Here is a 17,897-nt window from a genome sequence, read left to right as displayed (position 1 = left end):
ACATGTAAAAGGATAAAGCTGGACCCCTACTTCACATCATATAAAATGGATTAAAGACTTAATCATAAGAACTAAAACTATAAAATCAAGAGAAAACATAGATGCAAATATTTATAACTTTGGGGGTTAGGTGACAGTTTCTTAGAATTGATTTCCAAAGCATGTGCAACCAAAGAAAAAAATGGATAAATTGGACTTCATAAAAATTAAAACTTGTATGACAAAGGACATTATCAAGAAAGGGAAAAGGTAACCCACAGAATAGGAGAAAATATTTGCAAAATAAATATCTGATGATTGCTCTGGTAAAGAACTCTTACAACTAAACAATAGGAAGTCAACCCAGTTTAAGAAATGACTAAAGCATCTGAGTAGTAATTTCTTCAACAAGTTCTAAAAATGGCCTACAAACACATGAAAAGAGGCTCAACATAATTTTGGGGAATGCAAATCAAATACTTTGAAAAATACAATACCATACTTACTAGAACATCTGTAATAAAAATGGGAAATAACAAGTCTTGGCAAGGATATAGAAAAATTAGAACTCATATACATTGCTGGTGGGAATATAAGAAGGGTGCAGCCTCTATGGAATATAGATAGCTAAACAGAGTTACCGGCAATTTCTCCTTAGGCATATACAAGAGAATTGAAAACATGTTAAAACAATGAGGACATGAATATTTTTAGCAACATTATTCATAATAGCTAAAAAGTAGAAACAACCCAAAATCTATCAATGGATGAATGGATAAATAAAATGTGGTATATCCATACAATGAAATATTACTTGATATTGATACATACTACAACATGAGTGAGCCTTGAAAACATGCTAAGTGTGGAAGAAGCCAGACATAAAAGGCCACTTATTATGTGATTCATATACATGAAATGTCTAGAATGGGAAAATTCAAAATCAGAAAGTTTGTTAGGGCTGTCTGGGATGGGGATTTGGGAATGAGCTATGACTCTTAACAGGTATAGGGCTTCTTTTTTGGGTAATAATAGTGATAATTTCATAACCTTGTGAATACAGCAGTCTTGTTATCCAAGGGGGATACATTCCAAAACCCCCAGTGGTTGCCTGAAACTGCAGATCGGACCAAACTCTATATATAACTTTTTTTTTTTCTACACATGCTTATCTGATAAGTTTAATTTATGTAAAATTAGGCACAGTAAGAGATTAACAACAATAACAATAAAATATAACAATCATTGTAATGAAAATGATGTGAATGTGGTATCTGTGCTGACATCCCGACCCCTAATAACAAATCTGATAACTGAGACTGCTACTAAGGAACTAAAGGCTGGGAAATGTATACGCATACATTCTGGACAAAGGGATGATTCATGACCTGGGGCGGGATAGCTTGAGATTTCATCACACTAAGAGTGGTGTGCAATTCAAAACATGGGCTGTTTCTTTCTGGAATTTTTTATTTTAATAGTTTCAGATCACTGTTCACCATGGTAACTGAACTATGGAAAGAGAACTGGATATGGGGGGAACAATTACGTACTAAACTAGAGGCCCAGTGCATGACATTCATGCACTAGGGAGTGGCTCTCCTCAGCCCGGCCTGTGCCCTCTCGCAGTTTGGAACCCCCTCTGGGGATGTCCGCTTGCCAGCTTAGGCCCAAATGATGTCGCACTCAGACATTCTTCTTGCAGTCCAGGGCTCTCGTAGACTGGGACTTCTTGCTACTTACTGCTTGCTTGCAGTGGAAGTGGGAGAGGCTCCCGCCACTGCTGCTGCACTCGCCAGCTGTGAGCCTAGGTTCTAGCTGAGTTGTACTCCCCTTGTGGGAGTGCAATGACTACCAGGGGGCAGCTTCTGTGTTGAGTGTCTGCCCCCTGGTGGTCAGTGCATGTCATAGCGACCGGTCATTCTGCTGTTTGGTTGATTTGCATATTAGCCTTTTATTATATAGGATAGTTAGTGGCCTTTGACTTGGATTTTTTTTTTTTTTAATCACATTTTATTTCCACTATGTCTCCATGTTCCAACCTTGTTAATAATAGTGAGAATAGAACAGAGTGTGAAATCAAGTTCATTGCTGATGTCTAACTCAAGGGTAAATGTTTTATTAAATAGATCAAAGAGAATGACTTAGCAAATGTTTGAATTCTTAATATCTGTGCCTTCCTTTTGTTAAGTGGCCCTTCCCTAAGCAGTAAGAGCATAACATCTTACTATGAAGAACAGTTCAAAATTGGTTATGAAATAGCCTGAATTGGCATTTACTATCCTTAATTCTTGAATCTATTGGACCAGTTGGTGAGGACTAGAGAAGCATAGTATTCCTAGACAACTATTTGTAGAGGAAAGCTGTATTTCTTGATATGGTTTGGAGGAATTGGAATTTATTGCAAAGCAAATGTAAAGTGGACCTTTGAAAGCTGGATAGTAGCATAATGTGTCCAAAATGACATAAATGGAATTTCATACTAAACTAGAGGTAGAAGTAGACAGACGCAGTCTTCTAAAGAATAACAGCATGGTGTGGTTTATTTTTTGATTATGCTCTTAGACAAATAGGTGATAATATTTTGTATACTCATTTTATGAAGCTGAGAAGTATATAATGCCAACAATGTGTGAAGTAGCCAAAATTTTGGATAGGCTTCAGTTATTTAGAAAAATTTTCTTATGGAACTTTCAATCCAGATATCATTGTGATTGTGAAGGTTTGAAAACATAATTAGCATATAACTTTGTGTCTTCAAAATAATAATCTTTTCTCTCTCCTCTGCATGCTTTTCCTAGGTTGTGTATTCTTCCTGTGCCTGGGGATCTTTTATATGTTTCGCCCAAACATCTTCTTTGTGGCCCCTCTGCAAGAAAAGGTGGTCTTTGGGTTATTCTTCTTGGGGGCCATCCTCTGCCTTTCTTTTTCATGGCTCTTCCACACCGTCTACTGCCACTCAGAAGGGGTCTCCCGACTCTTCTCTAAGTAAGTATCTGTGAAGTCCACATTTTGATCAATGATTTAGAGTCAGTGGATTAGTGAAAAACATCTAGCAAGGCTGGCAGAATTCTTAATACCACCTCATAGAAACTTTCAAAAAATATTAAAGCAAGCACTCCAGTATGCCTCTTAACTGTCATGGGGGATTAATGTGAACATCAGTGAGCAGTGATTTTTAACATTAAATGCATTTCTTTTCATATCCTAGACTGGACTACTCTGGTATTGCTCTTCTGATTATGGGAAGTTTTGTTCCTTGGCTTTATTATTCTTTCTACTGTAACCCACAACCTTGCTTCATCTACTTGATTATCATCTGTGTGCTGGGCATCGCAGCCATTATAGTGTCCCAGTGGGACATGTTTGCCACCCCCCAGTATCGAGGAGTACGAGCAGGTAAGAGCATGTGGAGGTTTTACATTAAACAGCCATTTACTGAAGGCTTACCATTGTCTAAGCATTGTGCTATGTACTTGTGATGCATACATCATAGTTCCTGTTTGAGGGGCTTTTAATGTAGTCTTTTTTAGAGCTGAGGAACAGTGGTTAGCTATGTGAGCTGATGTACTTGGGGCAGTGTAGTTAACTTGAGTTTATGGCCATACACTGTTGATAAGGGCTCTGTAACTTTTGTAAAATAAACGATTCCTCTTAATCTCAGCATGAAGTGTACTCTTTGTAGTTATAATTTTTGTTATTTTTATTTTAAAATGTGTAATCTGCTTACTGATTGTGTTCTATTACTGTAGGCAACATACATCTCTTCTGATATAGGTATAAAGAGGCTTCTTAATTTTAAGGTAATATCTGTTGAGCTGGAGGTCATATGGAAAGCCAAAAAAAGTCTTTGAGTACCCTTTGTTGAGCCGTCCTCAACCTAGGAAGTTACAGGTTAACAGAGACAGGTTTTTATCTCCCACTGGACTGGAGACTCCTTATAGCCAAGGCTGTGTCTTGAATTTTCTTTTCCTAGTATCAAACCCAGTGCCCACTGAGAATGAACAAGAAGTTTGGCTTAGTGGATAGAGAATTGGCCTGTGTACCAAATGGTCCCAGGTTTGATTCTGGTCAAAGCATGTACCTTGGTTGCAGGCCCCTCCTGGTTGGGGAGCATGCAAGAGGCAACCAATCAATGTGTTTCTCTCACATGGATATTTCTCTGTGTCTTTCCCTTTCTCTTCCACTCTCTCTAAAAATCAGTGGAAAAGTATGCTCAGGTGAGGATTAAAAAAAAAAAAAGTATTTTTCCTTTCAACCCTTAAAATTTTTTTTGAAAGAAAACAACTGTTTGGTATTAACAATTAAGTCATGGTTTATCTGCAGTTACCTAGAAGGTTAGGAGTTAAAATTAACTTTGTTATAACACTCTACCCTGTTTCTTCTTTAAGTGTTTATGTGAGCAAATGAGCAGTGGTCAGGGTTGGCTTTCAGTAGTACTTGACTATGGTGTTAAGCTTGTTTGAGCACAAAAGATAAGAATGTCTTTGCTGAGTAAAGCTGGACATCCTTCTTATTATGCACATCAGAGGCACCAAATTCCTGAGCTTTGACTGAGACAGTGACAGGCAAGACCATTGGCAGCCTTTGCTTAGCATGTAGAGGCACAGAATAAGTGAAAGAAGAAGGTCATGTTGATTTTATTTATTTATTTATTTATTTATTTATTTATCTATCTATCTATTTATTTATTTATTGAGGAGTGGAGGTAAATAGTAGTTTTTATTTTGGCCTACTTGATTTCTTTCTTTTCTGAAATGAGCATTGTCATTTTCCTTTTGTCTATTGATGTCCATTTTAATTGTGAATAGGCATTGTGCTGTTGTTGCATACCAGCAGCTCATATAATAATGTCTGAAGCAAGTAGTATGCCCCTTTCTTTTGAGAAAGCTTACCAAATGATTGTTTTCTAAGGATCATTCTTAAGTCTTTGTGTCAAAAATGTAAAGCAATTACTACTTCTGTAGGGAATATTCGTGTAATGCTTGGTTGATTTCACTGATTTCAAAGTGGTTTTACAACAGTTGCCTTCAAACTTTTTTGATCATAACATTTTTTCCTATAACCCTGAACACACACTCACGCACACGCACATGTACACACACATTGACAGAAACAGCAATTACAAAACTTTGATGGATTAGCGCTTAACTTTCCACTTGTGACACAGTCTGATATTTGTTATTTTAGCCTAATTCTTTTAGAAATTCTGATCCAGACTCAATTGGTCATACCCAGAAGTTTGATAAAACACTGCTGTGGATGATTTTGAAGTCATTGGAGCTTGGTGGAGTGTTCTGATGCTTCTGTAGACTTCTGTACCTGATGGGCACCTTTGGGCCTGAGAACTTTCAGAAGCATCTCCCTCCCTCCCTTTTCCCCCCGTCGTCCCCCCCCCCCCCCTCGGAAATGAAGACATGCCTTAGACTTGGAGGGATGAACCTCTCTAGCTGAGTGTAGTTCTAGCTGTGGTTTCTAAAAATACTTTGGGGATTCATCTGAACCAATAATTCCATGTTCTTTCCTCACCTCCACCTCTAATCTCTCATCTCCTCCCCTTTCCATCTCAGGAATATCTGTTGCTTTAAAGCACATGTGTCAAACACAAGGCCCGCGGGCCAAATCCAGCCCGCCAGGCCTTGCAATGTGGCCCGCACCGCGCTGTCATCACTGCACTCCGCTGTCAGTTTATGACATTGTCAGTTTATGTTCAGTAAACCATTCGGCCCGCGATTTAGGCTGGATTTTAGATTTGGCCCCTTCTCTGATTGAGTTCAACACCCCTACTTTAAAGGGAAGATAAAATATGTAAAATTGCTTTATATTGCAACCTGTGTCTATAAAGAGGCAGAATTTAGGGAGTTTTAAGCCAACTTCTAGAGCTATCTATTTCTAAAACACTTTGCAATGTGCTTTGAGGACTGCTGAGTCCTTAAGCTAAGCCTCTTTCAGCAGGAGGCTCCTTGCATCTGTAAATAGATCTGTATTTTAGAACATAGCTGTGCTGTCTCGTGTAGCAGTATCCGAGTTTGAAGTATCTTCTTTTTCTGTTCAAACAAGAAGCTAATGTTGCATTCTACTCTGAAGTTTTCAATTTATAATATTTTTTAAATTATTCCTTATTTCTCTTTTGCATTTTTGCCTTTTTCTTGTGATTTCTAGGAGTGTTTTTGGGCCTTGGCCTGAGTGGAATCATTCCTGCCTTGCACTACGTCATCTCGGAGGGGTTCCTGAAGGCTGCCACCATAGGGCAGATCGGCTGGTTGATGCTGATGGCCAGTCTCTATATCACAGGGGCTGCCCTGTATGCTGCCCGCATTCCTGAACGCTTCTTTCCTGGCAAGTGTGACATCTGGGTAAGTGTGATCAGAGGTGCCATTGTGTATACATACTGATCTCTTAGTGGATTATTGGCAGACTGGGAAGTGAAATAAATGAAAAAGTTTTAGACAAAAAAACTGACAGATCTGTATTTTAAGCCTAACTCCCCCTCATCCGTATGTTTCTCTGGATGATAAGTACAATAATAGCTGTATTTATTGAGTACTTACTGGGTGCCTGGCACATGTCTGAGTGAGCACTTCACATGGATTACCTCATTTAACATATTAGTTCTAAAAGGTATAACAACTGTTACTAATGTTTTCATTTTGAAGATTAGGAAACGAGGTTTAGGAGATTGGTAACTTGTCCAGTGTGCCTGACTATTCAGTGGTAGGGGTAGAATTGGAATCAGGCTAGTCTAAAAACAGAGTGTAAGCTGCTATATACTGCACTGCACTGGCAAGTCATTCAGTTTTTCTTTGTCTCAGCTTTCTCATTTATGAAATGAGGGTGATGGACCAGATTTTTGCTTAGGTCATTTTGATCACCAAATTTAGTGATTTGTAATGAGAGATTGAGAGTGTGTGTGTGTGTGTGTGTGTTTAGTTGGAACAGGAGATAGAGATAACCAGATTGCAGTTAATGGAGGAAAGAGGAGAGGCAAATAAAATATAAGAGACCAATAATTGGAAAATTTTAAAACAGAAGATGGCCTGAAATGTTTTCAACAGTACAGAAGTGGAGTGTTGTTTGATATGAAGTCTGACCTTTGGAATTCTTTTTCTTAACCTGTCAATTGTTATAGATACGTTGATCATCTAGTCTGTTTAAAGTTTAGTTTAGCTATCTGTAAAATGAAGATAATGATAATTTAGGTAATCTTTTGAAACATCTCTATAGATGTAACTTAAGAAATATATAGTATACACTAAAATCAGTGTCTTTCCCTTGTTTTTGCTGCTGTACTTTTTCTGCTGTACTTTTAATTTTGAGACTATAATGAGAGAATAGTGTAATTTTGAAGTAATTTTTGGTGCACTGAGCACTTGATAATCCGTTTTGAGCATTCAAAAGAACAGATTAAATCAGAAATAATATTACATGTTTGTAGACCAGCTTCTGACTTGAGAAGAGGATAAAAAGCCCTCTTTTGCCGAAACCGGTTTGGCTCAGTGGATAGAGCGTCGATCTGCGGACTGAAAGGTCCCAGGTTCGATTCCGGTCAAGGGCATGTACCTTGGTTGCGGGCACATACCCGGTAAGGGGTGTGCAGGAGGAAGCTGGTCGATGTTTCTCTCTCATCGATGTTTCTAGCTCTCTATCCCTCACCTTTCCTCTCTGTAAGAAATCAATAAAATATACTTAAAAAAAAAAAAAAAAGCCCTGTTTTCCTAGTCTTTCGATATAGTATGTTTTTCATGTAATTCCAGAATCTTCGAGCTGGAAAACGTTAGCCATCATATATTTTGACCTTGTACCCAACCCTGGAAATCCCTTTAGTTTTTCCAACAGAGAACGTTTTTCTAACATTTGAATGACCAGAGCTCAAGAGCATTATTCCATGATAAAAATATTCATCAGCAACGAGGAAAATGCTTACTGCTAAGTATTAGGGAGTTCTTGGGACCTTTGTGCTCTGTCTTTGTCTATAATTTGCCCCTGAGTTCACTAGTTTCATGTCCAAAACTTAGTGGCAGCACCTTGATTTCTGTGGGGAGGCTGGCCTTGTTTAGCAGAATATGATATGCCTAATGTTTATCCCAAGATCTCGAATTTGAGCTCTGTTGCATCCATTCCTTGCCCTCTGCTCAGCATAAGTGATCTTAAGAATCATTAGCAGACTTTTAATAATGCACCCCTCTTTTTTTTTTTTTTTTTTTTTGCTTCCAGTTTCACTCTCATCAGCTCTTCCACATCTTTGTGGTTGCTGGCGCTTTTGTTCACTTCCATGGGGTCTCAAATCTCCAGGAGTTCCGCTTCATGATCGGCGGAGGCTGCAGTGAAGAGGATGCACTGTGACACCTGCAGTAACCAGGGCTGGGGCCCTGACCAGGGCCTGCCGCACCTGCAGGCTTTCCCCTTCCTGGCCATTGATGCCAGTACCAGAGGAGCCCCAAAACTTCGACAGCCTCGTGCGCTTGGTGACACACCAGAGGCTCCATGTGGCACATGACTGAGAAGAGAAAAACAAAAATAAATCATACCTCAAAGGATGGAGTGCATCAATTTGGGGAAAAGGAGAAATGGCCCAAACCCCGGGGTATTCTTGGGATGTACTGATTGAGGGCTCTGCAAGACCCTTGGCAAACTGGCTTCTGATCCATATCATATTTATTTGATGGGGAAACAGTTTAGCTGGTAGTTCATTCTTCTCTCCCTTTCTCTCTCCTTAAAACAATAATTTAAACCAATTTGGGTGAACATTTATATCCTATCAAGGGGTGGGAATGTGATTTTAGATGCTCTTTTGGGAGAACAAACAAGTTAATGTAAATAAGATTTCTAACTTACTGTTTAAATAAGAATTTATATAAATGTTTAAAACATAGGGGTAGGAGAGGGAGGGAGAATTTTTATATAGAATGAAACATGCAAGAACCACACACTGTTTCAATTTTGCACAAAGTGACCATGGGAGGAACTGGCGATGGCCCGGAAGTACAATGCCTTGGTGCACCACGCTGCCTTCTGCAGGCTGTCACACCCCGGCCCGGAGGGGCAGAGCACAGCCCTGCCCAGTGGTCACATCGCCACTCTCATGCCTGAGAGCCTGGGGGATCCTGAGGGAGAGGGAGGTTGGTATGTGTTTTCTAAGGAAGCAGCAAGTGAATGGCTGACAGGATGTTAGTTAAAAGCTCTAGTTCAGGTGAACTTTGAGAGACCCACTTCTTTTTTATGCCAATGATCCCCTAAGGAGCAGAGCCACCTGCTGCAGAATGCCAGTTATGCTTGCAGGAGGGTAGAGGAGACTAAGCTCTGGAAATGTTAGCACAGTGCTGGTCTGGGTGCTTCCTGGCACCCTGTTCTTTTTGGGATGATTTTCATCTGATTGCAGGGATGTGACAGTTTTCCATATCCTTATTGTGGAGCTTTTGGAGTATCCTGGAAATGTCCCTCTATTAAAATCGCTGCCCCAACTACCCTTCCTCCTCTTGGAAATAAAAATTGACCTTTTCCCAGCAGCATCATTCTTGGCATGGAGCCAACCCAAAGAGTCTGCCTCGTCCAGGCTCCTCTCGAGCTCCTTCACCAAGGCTGGGAGCCTGCTTCCTCTGGGTGAGGAAAGACGAGTGCCACCTGGTACACTGTCCTGGTGAACCTTGGTGTGGCAGTCAGATCTGCTCTCCTTGAACAAAAAAAGCCACTAAAACTCTTGGAAAGCAGGGCCTAATACCCACCAAGGAGCAGCAGCAGTATCTGAATCCCAATTTTAAGGGATAGTCTGGTGGGACATTTTAAAAGGAAATTGTGTGTTATTGCCAAGGAGTCTGGGAGAATCTTGAAAACTGTTAACTTTGAAGAGTTGCTAGAAGTAAAAAAAAAAAAATATATATGTCTTCAAGGTTACCCTGTTATGGCATCAGGGAGAGTGTTAGGGGAAGGATCTGGTTCATCTGATCCTCACACGGCTCATAGGCAAACCACACAGATAGCACTAGGATCTCAGGTTACTTACTGTCATCCAAGCTGCAGGTGATCGTTACATCCTGGGACTGTGTGCATTAGAATAAACACAGGCCCTAAGCATGGGGCTGGCATCCTCCACTGGTATTTGAAAATGTGGGAAGGGTCTCCTATTTATTCCGTATGGGGTTTTCTTGGTTCTTTCTCTCCCTTCCAATCTCCAGAAAAAGCTGGCATCCAGGAAGAAAGAATCTAGTGTAGAATTTGGGAGGAACTTAGAGTATTTTGGTTCTGGATAACATCACTACCCTGGGTGCTAGGTGGACCCAGCAAAAGACTCAGTGCATGAACCAGCTCAGTGCCTGACAGAATAAAGAGCAGTATTACTCCCTCTGAGGGACGGTCTATCAGGGCAGTGCCATGTGGAGGGAACTCACTTAGCTCCATGGAAGCAACAGCACATATCAGAAGCCAGACTTGCTCTTCGGTCATGCTCTTTGAGGTGCGGGGTGTAAGACGCAGCCTTGACACAACACCAACAGAGGTAGCTGTCTCTGGGCCCAATCACTCCACACCCCAAAGAGGAGCCCAATCTGGTTCAACATAGCACAAACCCTTAGCAAACAAAAATTTAACATCAACGATGTATAATCCAGTAAAAATCTCTCCTTAGGGTGTGTGTGGGTGTGTGCGTACCCATTTATAAGTGTGTGTCTGTGCAACTGACTACCAACAGCCTCGCTGCACTTGGTCTTACAGTGCTCGCTGAGAACTCTCACCAGGTTGGCGCCTGAATGCCTTACTCTCAGCAGTCCGAGGCTTGCTTGCTCTGTGCAGATTTTTAATTTTCTTTTTTGGCCCTAGGCTGATTAGGACCTCTACAGCTTCATACTATCACCATTAAATAGTGGCCTTTTTCAGTATTTTTTCCTTACCCTTTAAAAATTGCTGAAGCCACAAAGCACATGTTTTTGGGATCATAGAAGTTTGGGGTTTCAGAAAGGCATCTGTATAATGGTTCATTCACCATGGGATTTCCCTATTTGCTGTATACTCAACTTCTAATAAAAGGAACCAAGTGGAAAATGAACTTTTGTGTTGTGTGTCTCTCCCCCCCCTCCCCCCCACTGTCTCAGCTTACCACTCCAGAGCTTTTGGCATTTCTGACTTGAAGTGTTAATTTCTACACTAAAGCTTAAGGAATTATCAGAAACTTTCTAATCTGAATCACAAACCAAAATGCCCAGCTCACTTCTCAACCTTTCTCACCAAGTTTATTTTATTTTTTAAAATAGGTTTTTTATTTCAGAGAGAGGAATGGGGAGGGAGGGAGGGAGGGGGAGAGAGAGAGAGAGAGAAACATCAGTGATGAGAGAATCATTGATCGGCTGTCTCTTGCATGTCCGCTATAGGGGACATGCAACTTGGACATGTGTCCTGACTGGGAATTGAACTCTGACCTCTGACCAGGTTTAGAATGGAGGAGAGGGCTAACTCCTTAATTATGAAAGTTTATGCAACTAATATATAATGAATATGTTATGCAAAGGACTCTTGCTATCTCACATAACCCAACTACAACCCTCTGAACTGCTGATCAGTTCACATTTCATTGGTGCAAAAACTAAATCAGAAAAGCTAAGGCTGACTCTGCCGGTATTCTTTAAGAAGAAAATTCAGATAAGACAGTCTTATGTATATTGACTTAAAAGTTTTGAGGATTGTTAACCCTTTTATGTAACTAAAGATTTTTAACTTTTGTCTTAGATAAATTTAGTTTTGCAGGAGAATTTCCAGTATTGGGGTAATATATCCACTCTGAGTTTTCATTTTAAAGTATAGATAAAAGTTAAAGATTTTCCATATTATCTGCATAGAGAACATTGGATTGCATTCTGTTCTTGAAAAATAAGATGAAGCCTACAAATAATTCACTTCATTTTTTCCTAGGCTTTTCCAAGCTGTCAATATACTCCTCAGGCGAGCTCTGGTTATTGTGAAGGAAATAGATAAGGGCAAGTTTGAATTTTGACTATAGATTGCTAGGGCTCTGGGTAGTCTAGAGCAGTGTTTCCCAACCTTCTCGCATGATGAGAATCACCTGGTGGAGTTGTTAAAACACAGATTCCTGAATCCCAACTAAGAAGTGCTAAACTAGAATTTTTGGGAACATATAGGTAAAATTGTATACTTAACTAGTGCTCTAAGACAGATTTTATATACAGAGCACTAAGTTAGGTATGCAATTTTACCTATATGTTCTCAAAAATTCTAGTTTAGCACTTCTTAGTTGGGATTCAGGAATCTGTGTTTTAACAACTCCACCAGGTGATTCTCATCATGAGAGAAGGTTGGGAAACACTGGTCTAGAGAAACCTCTTGGAAGTGTTGCTTTAAAATTGCCCCAGAAATAATATCACCTCCAGTATTTTGCTTCAGTTACAGCACATTCTGTATTCTCAGTGGGCATGAACTATGCACTGCCACTCCCTGTATCCTAATGTGCAAACATTTTCTGCCTTCAACTATTTGATTTGGTAAAACAAAATCAGTCTGGCTCTTGTAACTCCTGCTTGTGATGGAATGGAGGGGGCTCAGGGACCCAAGGAAGCAGGGGATCCAGCTGCATGAACACTAAAGCCTCTCATTACTGCTCACCGACCACCCCTCCAACTACACTGACCTCAAACAGCTGTAGGTTCAGAGCGCACGTCTGCCATTTGCCAGGTGACAGGTGAGAAATCATTTCCCAGCCCTGTTTTCTCACGTGTTAGGATGGAGTTTCTAACATCCTTTGCATCTTCCTGTGAAATGCGCTCACAGATCGACATTTCTCTTAATTTCCCATGGTGATTGGCTGGGGTTTCTGCCAAACTCTGGCTCCAATTTGTCCCTTCTGTGGTCTTTGACTTTCCCGTACTTACTTTTCTGACTTCATATTTACTTTTCTGACTTTAAGATATGCCCACTCCTTTGCTCTCCTGAACCAAAACTTCACTTAGCAGCAGTAAGTGGCTATAGAAGCTTTTTACATGAAAGCACTTCTATTAAAATACACAAAATTATTAGGTGAATTTAGAAGTTAATATATCTCTACTGAGGAAGGAAGTCCTGACAGCAGCCTTGAATTCTGGGTCACCAAAGATGTGCAACATTTATAGGGAAAGGCTTTCACGATTCTGTACCCGAGTCCTAACCGGTTTGGCTCAGTGGATAGAGCATCAGCCTGTAGGCCAAATGGCCATGGTGGATTCCGGTCAAGGGCATGTACCTTGGTTGCAGACTTCTCCCTGGTCAGGGCATGTGCACGAGGCAACCAATTGATGTGTTTCTCTCTCAGCGATATTTCCCTCTCTCTTCCACTCTCCCTAAAAATCAATGGAAAAATACCCTCAGATAAGGATTAACACACAAAAAAAATTAAATCTTTAAAAATAAAAAAGATTTTGTACTCCAGACTCTTGTCATTTATTAAATAACTTTGGTTTGAACTTTGTCCCTTTGGAAATAAAGGTGATGGCTCTTTAGCTTGAGCCAGGATGCCACCTGCTGTCCTTTAGTGATTTTGTTAACAGTAGAAAGAGGAACAATAGTTCTGACCTCTGAAGGAAGGCAAACTCAAGAGAATGTTCTGTTCTCCCAGGTAAGGAGCAAACTAGTTAATCAGAAATGGTCTTTTGTTCATTGGTTCTGAAAGAGATTTTTAGATCTTACAGTCCACTGCAGGCCAGGCACGCCATGTGGTTTAAGTGGACAGAATGAGGCCAGGATCTGCCACAGCACTTCCTAAGCTTGGTTTTAAAATTATATCGCTAACGTGGTTGCTAGGTTTGCCTAAAAATGTTTGCTCTGGTTGGGTGGGGAAGATAAGCCTTTTAAAAGACAACACTGATTGTCCTAGAGAGAGACTGGGAGGCAGTAGTTGAGGTCAGATGCTGTTGGAGGCCAGGACTAATGCTGAAGGAAGGTACGTGGGTGGCTATGGCCGGTGGCTAGGAAGTGCTTATGCTGCCATGCTGGTCACAGTGAGGTCGTTGCTACATGCTAATTTGGACGCTCTGAGCCATGATAGCCACTGGGCTGGAGAAAGGGCTCCCTACTGCTCACCACCAGCACCAGGTAGGCGACTGTGACTTTTACCTACTCTCCCTGGCATCAAACTAATTTCTCTGTCCCTCCGTGAAACAAGGTGATAGTAGCTAGGCACATTATTACGAATATGCATTCAAACCTCATAATATTCTTCTAATAATTTGGAGTTTTCAACTCTGTGTTTCAGTCTCCTGGTCTGTGATGTGGGGCTGATACTAGTACCTACTTCAGAGAGATGGTACAAGAGTTGAATGGGTTAATAACTGCTTTTATCTGGTACATATGGACCTCAGCTATTCCTACCGTTATTCTGCCACTTAAACTGGCTAAGTGAATCCCTTATCTTCTCTGAGGTTCAATTTCTTCAGCTGTAAATAGGCTTTTAATGTCCACCTCACAGGATTGTTGTGAGATTTAAGTGGTAATGAAAATAATATTGTATAATTGATAGCATAAGGCATTTTATAAATATAATGAATGTGTTTTATTGAGTTGGCTTACTTTAGAGAGAAGGGGGCCAATTACTGGTGGGAAACTTGTACTTTGAAGCGTGGAGGGCTGAGAAGGGTCCCTAAGGCCCGTGCGCTGTCCTTGCCTATGACTGTGGGGTGTGGCTAGACCTCCTCTTTGGAGGTTGGTTAAGCGGAAAGATCTGAGGCCACTCAGGATTCCTGCACAGTCCGGTTTTAATGTTGTTCTCCAATGGAGATTGCTGTCTCTTAGGAGCCAGGTCTGAGAGGGGTGGGTCTCAGGAATTCCAGGGCTCAAGACACCTGAGGAATGTGTATATGGAGAGTGAATTCCCAATAGAGCGCCCTTACCAGTGGGCTCTGCCTGGCAAATTGAAATGTTCCTCAAAGTTCTAACCCCAGGAACAGAGCCAGGCAGTCTCTTTGTAGATCAGTGTGCCTGGACCTCCTGGGGAGCGGGGAGTCAGCCCTCTGGAGACCCTCCCCTGCCACTGTGAGGGCTGCTCTTTCCTGGGACCTTGTTCCATGACAGCCACTCCTGCCGCCTCTGCTGAACCCCATTATCTTCCAACCTGGCCCTGGCCCTCTCACGCTTTTCTTAGATGCAAAAGTTCCTTCAGGCTTTGCAAAGATTTTTCAAAAATATATGTTTTTATTGATTTCAGAGGGGAAGGGAGAAGGAGAGAGATAGAAACATCAATAATGAGAGAATTATTGATTGGCTGCTTCCTACATGCCCCCTACTGGGGATCAAGCCCGCAACCCTGGTGTGTGCCCTGATGGAATAGAATCAAGACCTCCTGGTTCATAGGTTGACAATCACTGAGGCACACTGACGGGACTGCAAAGATGTTTTTAGATGTTTTTAAAATAGCAATAGTTGCAGACATCACATACAGCTATGCTAATATATAAAAAGCCAGGGCCATCATGATCAAAACAGCCAGATAGATAACCAAACAGCAGGCTGCGTGGGATGACAAGACCTGTAGGGGGTTTAGTGAGGGACGGACGACCAAATGATTGAACAGAAGGCTTCAGGGGGTGGCGAGGCCAGCAGGGGGGCAGTTGGGGTGTGACCAGGCCAGCAAGCAGAGGTGATTAGGGGTAATCAGGCAGGCAGGCAGGTCAGCAGTTAGGAGCCAGTGGTCCCAGATTGTGAGAGTGATGTCTGACTGCTGGTTTAGGCCTGATCCCCGTGATAGGGCCTAAACCAGCAGTCAAACATCCCCTGAGGGTCCCAAATTGGAGAGGGTGCAGTCTGGTCTGCGGGGATACCCCCCTCCCATGCACGAATTTCATGCACTGGGCCTCTAGTGTTGGTATAAAAGGATTTGGGGTCTTTTCCATTACTATTCGCTTCCCTTTCTTCCCCCCACCCCCCTTTCTCTCAGAATTTTTTTGAGCATCAGAAGGAAATTGAGGTGCTCCCACCATGCATCTCACTTTGAGGCAGTTTTCTGTGGGGGATTGTTCTTGCCCTTGTCTCATTTGTGCTGTTGCTACGGTTGGTCTAATTCTGCCGCTCTTTCTCAGTATCTTTAAGTCCTTGTTTCTACGGAAGACCAGCCAAGTTCATTAGAACAGCTGACCCTATTTTTGGCTAGGTCTGGGCTTCTGGAGAATAGATGGAATGAAATCCTTTTGTCTTGGTCCAAGTTGAGCTCATGCTAGGCTCCTGAAGAGGAGGTAGGAAGGATGGGAGAATGCCCCTCGAGGTGGGCTGCGTAGTTGCAGGCATCCTGGAAGGTCTTGGGAAAGTGGTTTCTGGTTCCACCCAGCAACCAGGAGGCAGGGTCATTGAGATAAGGATTGACCTGGGTGATAACCCAGCTGTAGTGAGCTGGGCTCCCCATCAATTGCTGACTCCTTAAAATGTCTTTGGAAGGACTATCTTGTCAAAACAGATCAGACTGGGTGGGTGTCACTGCAACAGCTGGGGTGGCAGCAGCCAGGCACACAGAGGCAGCAGGAGCAGGGGGAGCGAGGCACAGGTTTCCGAGGTGCCGCCACAGTCCTGGGCATTCTCCTGGAACACAGAGCAGAGGTGAAAGGGCAGCATTCATGTGGGGTACCAGCCAGAGGAGGCGGGAAGTAGGGCAGGGGTCTCTGGACTAAGAGGAGCCCAGAGCCTGGGGAAAGAGGGAGGTTTCCAAAAGTGGAGGAGACACTGTCTCCTTTCTCAAACCCCCTACCTTTTAGGGGGAAGTAGAGGCTACTATACACTCAGCCCCAGAACTGGGCTCAAGAATTCTCTGCTTGCCCCCTCTTGGAGTGGCTGCAGGGTCATCCTCTTAGAGTGACTTCAGGAAAGCCATTGCCTCTGGGAGCATCTTTGATGTGGGTGATTTGTGGCAGCCATTTCCAGCAAAGACAATACCGAGCATAAGCACCCAGCTCAGGGCCTGCCACAGGGGGGTGCTCAATACATGTCGGTCACCATTAATATTTTGATATAATTATTTCCTGTTTGCTTAGATCATTTGCAGCTAAGTGCAGCAGCAATGAGGTCAATATGGGGATGCTGTATTTGATTCACCGAGGGCCCAAACCCTGGGAGCTGTGTGGCTCTGTTTGTAGAAGGCCCCTCGGATCCTGGTTGACTTAGTATTTGCTGCACGTGTCTGAAGGTTTCCACGTGCAGTTGCATCTTGTGTCCAGATGCACTCATGTTTTCAGTGCACAGGCATAGCCACAGTGCTGAGGATTTGGGGATGAAGTCCAAGCCCCACCTCTCAACCCCCTCCAGCCCCACCTCTGGGTGGAAGGCATGACAGGAATCCGGTCGCCGGCGGAGCTTCTGGGAGCGCATCCGGTCACACTTGATAGAGGCATTATGTGCAGGAGTCACTGTCAAGGCAAACACCTCATGACAAAAGCTGATTCTGGATACTCAGTTCTGGAAGAGCCTGCCCCTGGTAGGACCAACTGCCTTACAAGCGGCTTCCGGGGTCAGGAGGCAGTACCCAGGGGCCTGGGGAAGGGCTGGAGAACAAGTAACGGTGCTCTGTGTGGGAGAGTGGCCTCAGCCTCAAAATCTAAGCTCCACCATCTCTCCTGCACCGCCACTCCTCCATCACCCCGCACATCCTGGCAGATCAGAAGGATATATTTGACTTCTGTAGCCTCCTGAAGGACTGGTGGGAAGATGCTACAGTCACAGCTGGGGTCTGTCACCAGGAGGAGAAGGTTACTATTGGGAATCTGTTGCATCACAAATATCCTGCAGCAAAGAGAGAGGTGGGGCCATGGAATCCATGGAAGGCTTGGCATGGGGCTTCTACAGGGGAACCCCAAACTTGTAGTGTAGAGTTAGAGTGGCAGGGGAAGAAATGGAACAATGAGGCAGGTCAGATTAGAGCAGCTATAGGAACTGACTCAATCCTATTGGCTTATGCCTTTGCAAAT

The 17,897-nt window shown here is 42.6% G+C and overlaps 2 protein-coding genes across 2 annotated transcripts in view; one reads left to right on the top strand and one right to left on the bottom strand.

The window, feature by feature from the left end:
* ADIPOR2 (adiponectin receptor 2) overlaps positions 1 to 11,017 on the top strand; it is a 51,574-nt gene extending 40,557 nt beyond the window's left edge. The window contains exons 5-8 of the mRNA XM_084878802.1: positions 2,781 to 2,967; positions 3,191 to 3,378; positions 6,142 to 6,335; positions 8,194 to 11,017. Of these exons, the coding sequence (XP_084734928.1) occupies positions 2,781 to 2,967; positions 3,191 to 3,378; positions 6,142 to 6,335; positions 8,194 to 8,322 (698 nt within the window). The 3' untranslated portion in view covers positions 8,323 to 11,017. The remainder of the gene's footprint in view (positions 1 to 2,780; positions 2,968 to 3,190; positions 3,379 to 6,141; positions 6,336 to 8,193) is intronic.
* Positions 11,018 to 15,882: 4,865 nt separating this feature from the next.
* Positions 15,883 to 17,897, bottom strand: part of CACNA2D4 (calcium voltage-gated channel auxiliary subunit alpha2delta 4) — a 113,863-nt gene continuing 111,848 nt past the window's right edge. Inside the window, exons 35-37 of the mRNA XM_084878828.1 lie at positions 17,600 to 17,712; positions 17,245 to 17,327; positions 15,883 to 16,518 (exon numbers count right to left, since the gene is read on the bottom strand). Of these exons, the coding sequence (XP_084734954.1) occupies positions 16,414 to 16,518; positions 17,245 to 17,327; positions 17,600 to 17,712 (301 nt within the window). The 3' untranslated portion in view covers positions 15,883 to 16,413. The remainder of the gene's footprint in view (positions 16,519 to 17,244; positions 17,328 to 17,599; positions 17,713 to 17,897) is intronic.

This window comes from Pipistrellus hanaki (genome assembly GCF_964339955.1).
Source record: "Pipistrellus hanaki genome assembly, chromosome: 3".
Taxonomy (NCBI): Eukaryota; Metazoa; Chordata; class Mammalia; order Chiroptera; family Vespertilionidae; genus Pipistrellus; species Pipistrellus hanaki.
Note: the sequence above shows the minus strand (reverse complement) of the source record. Positions and strands in the feature narration are given on the sequence as shown.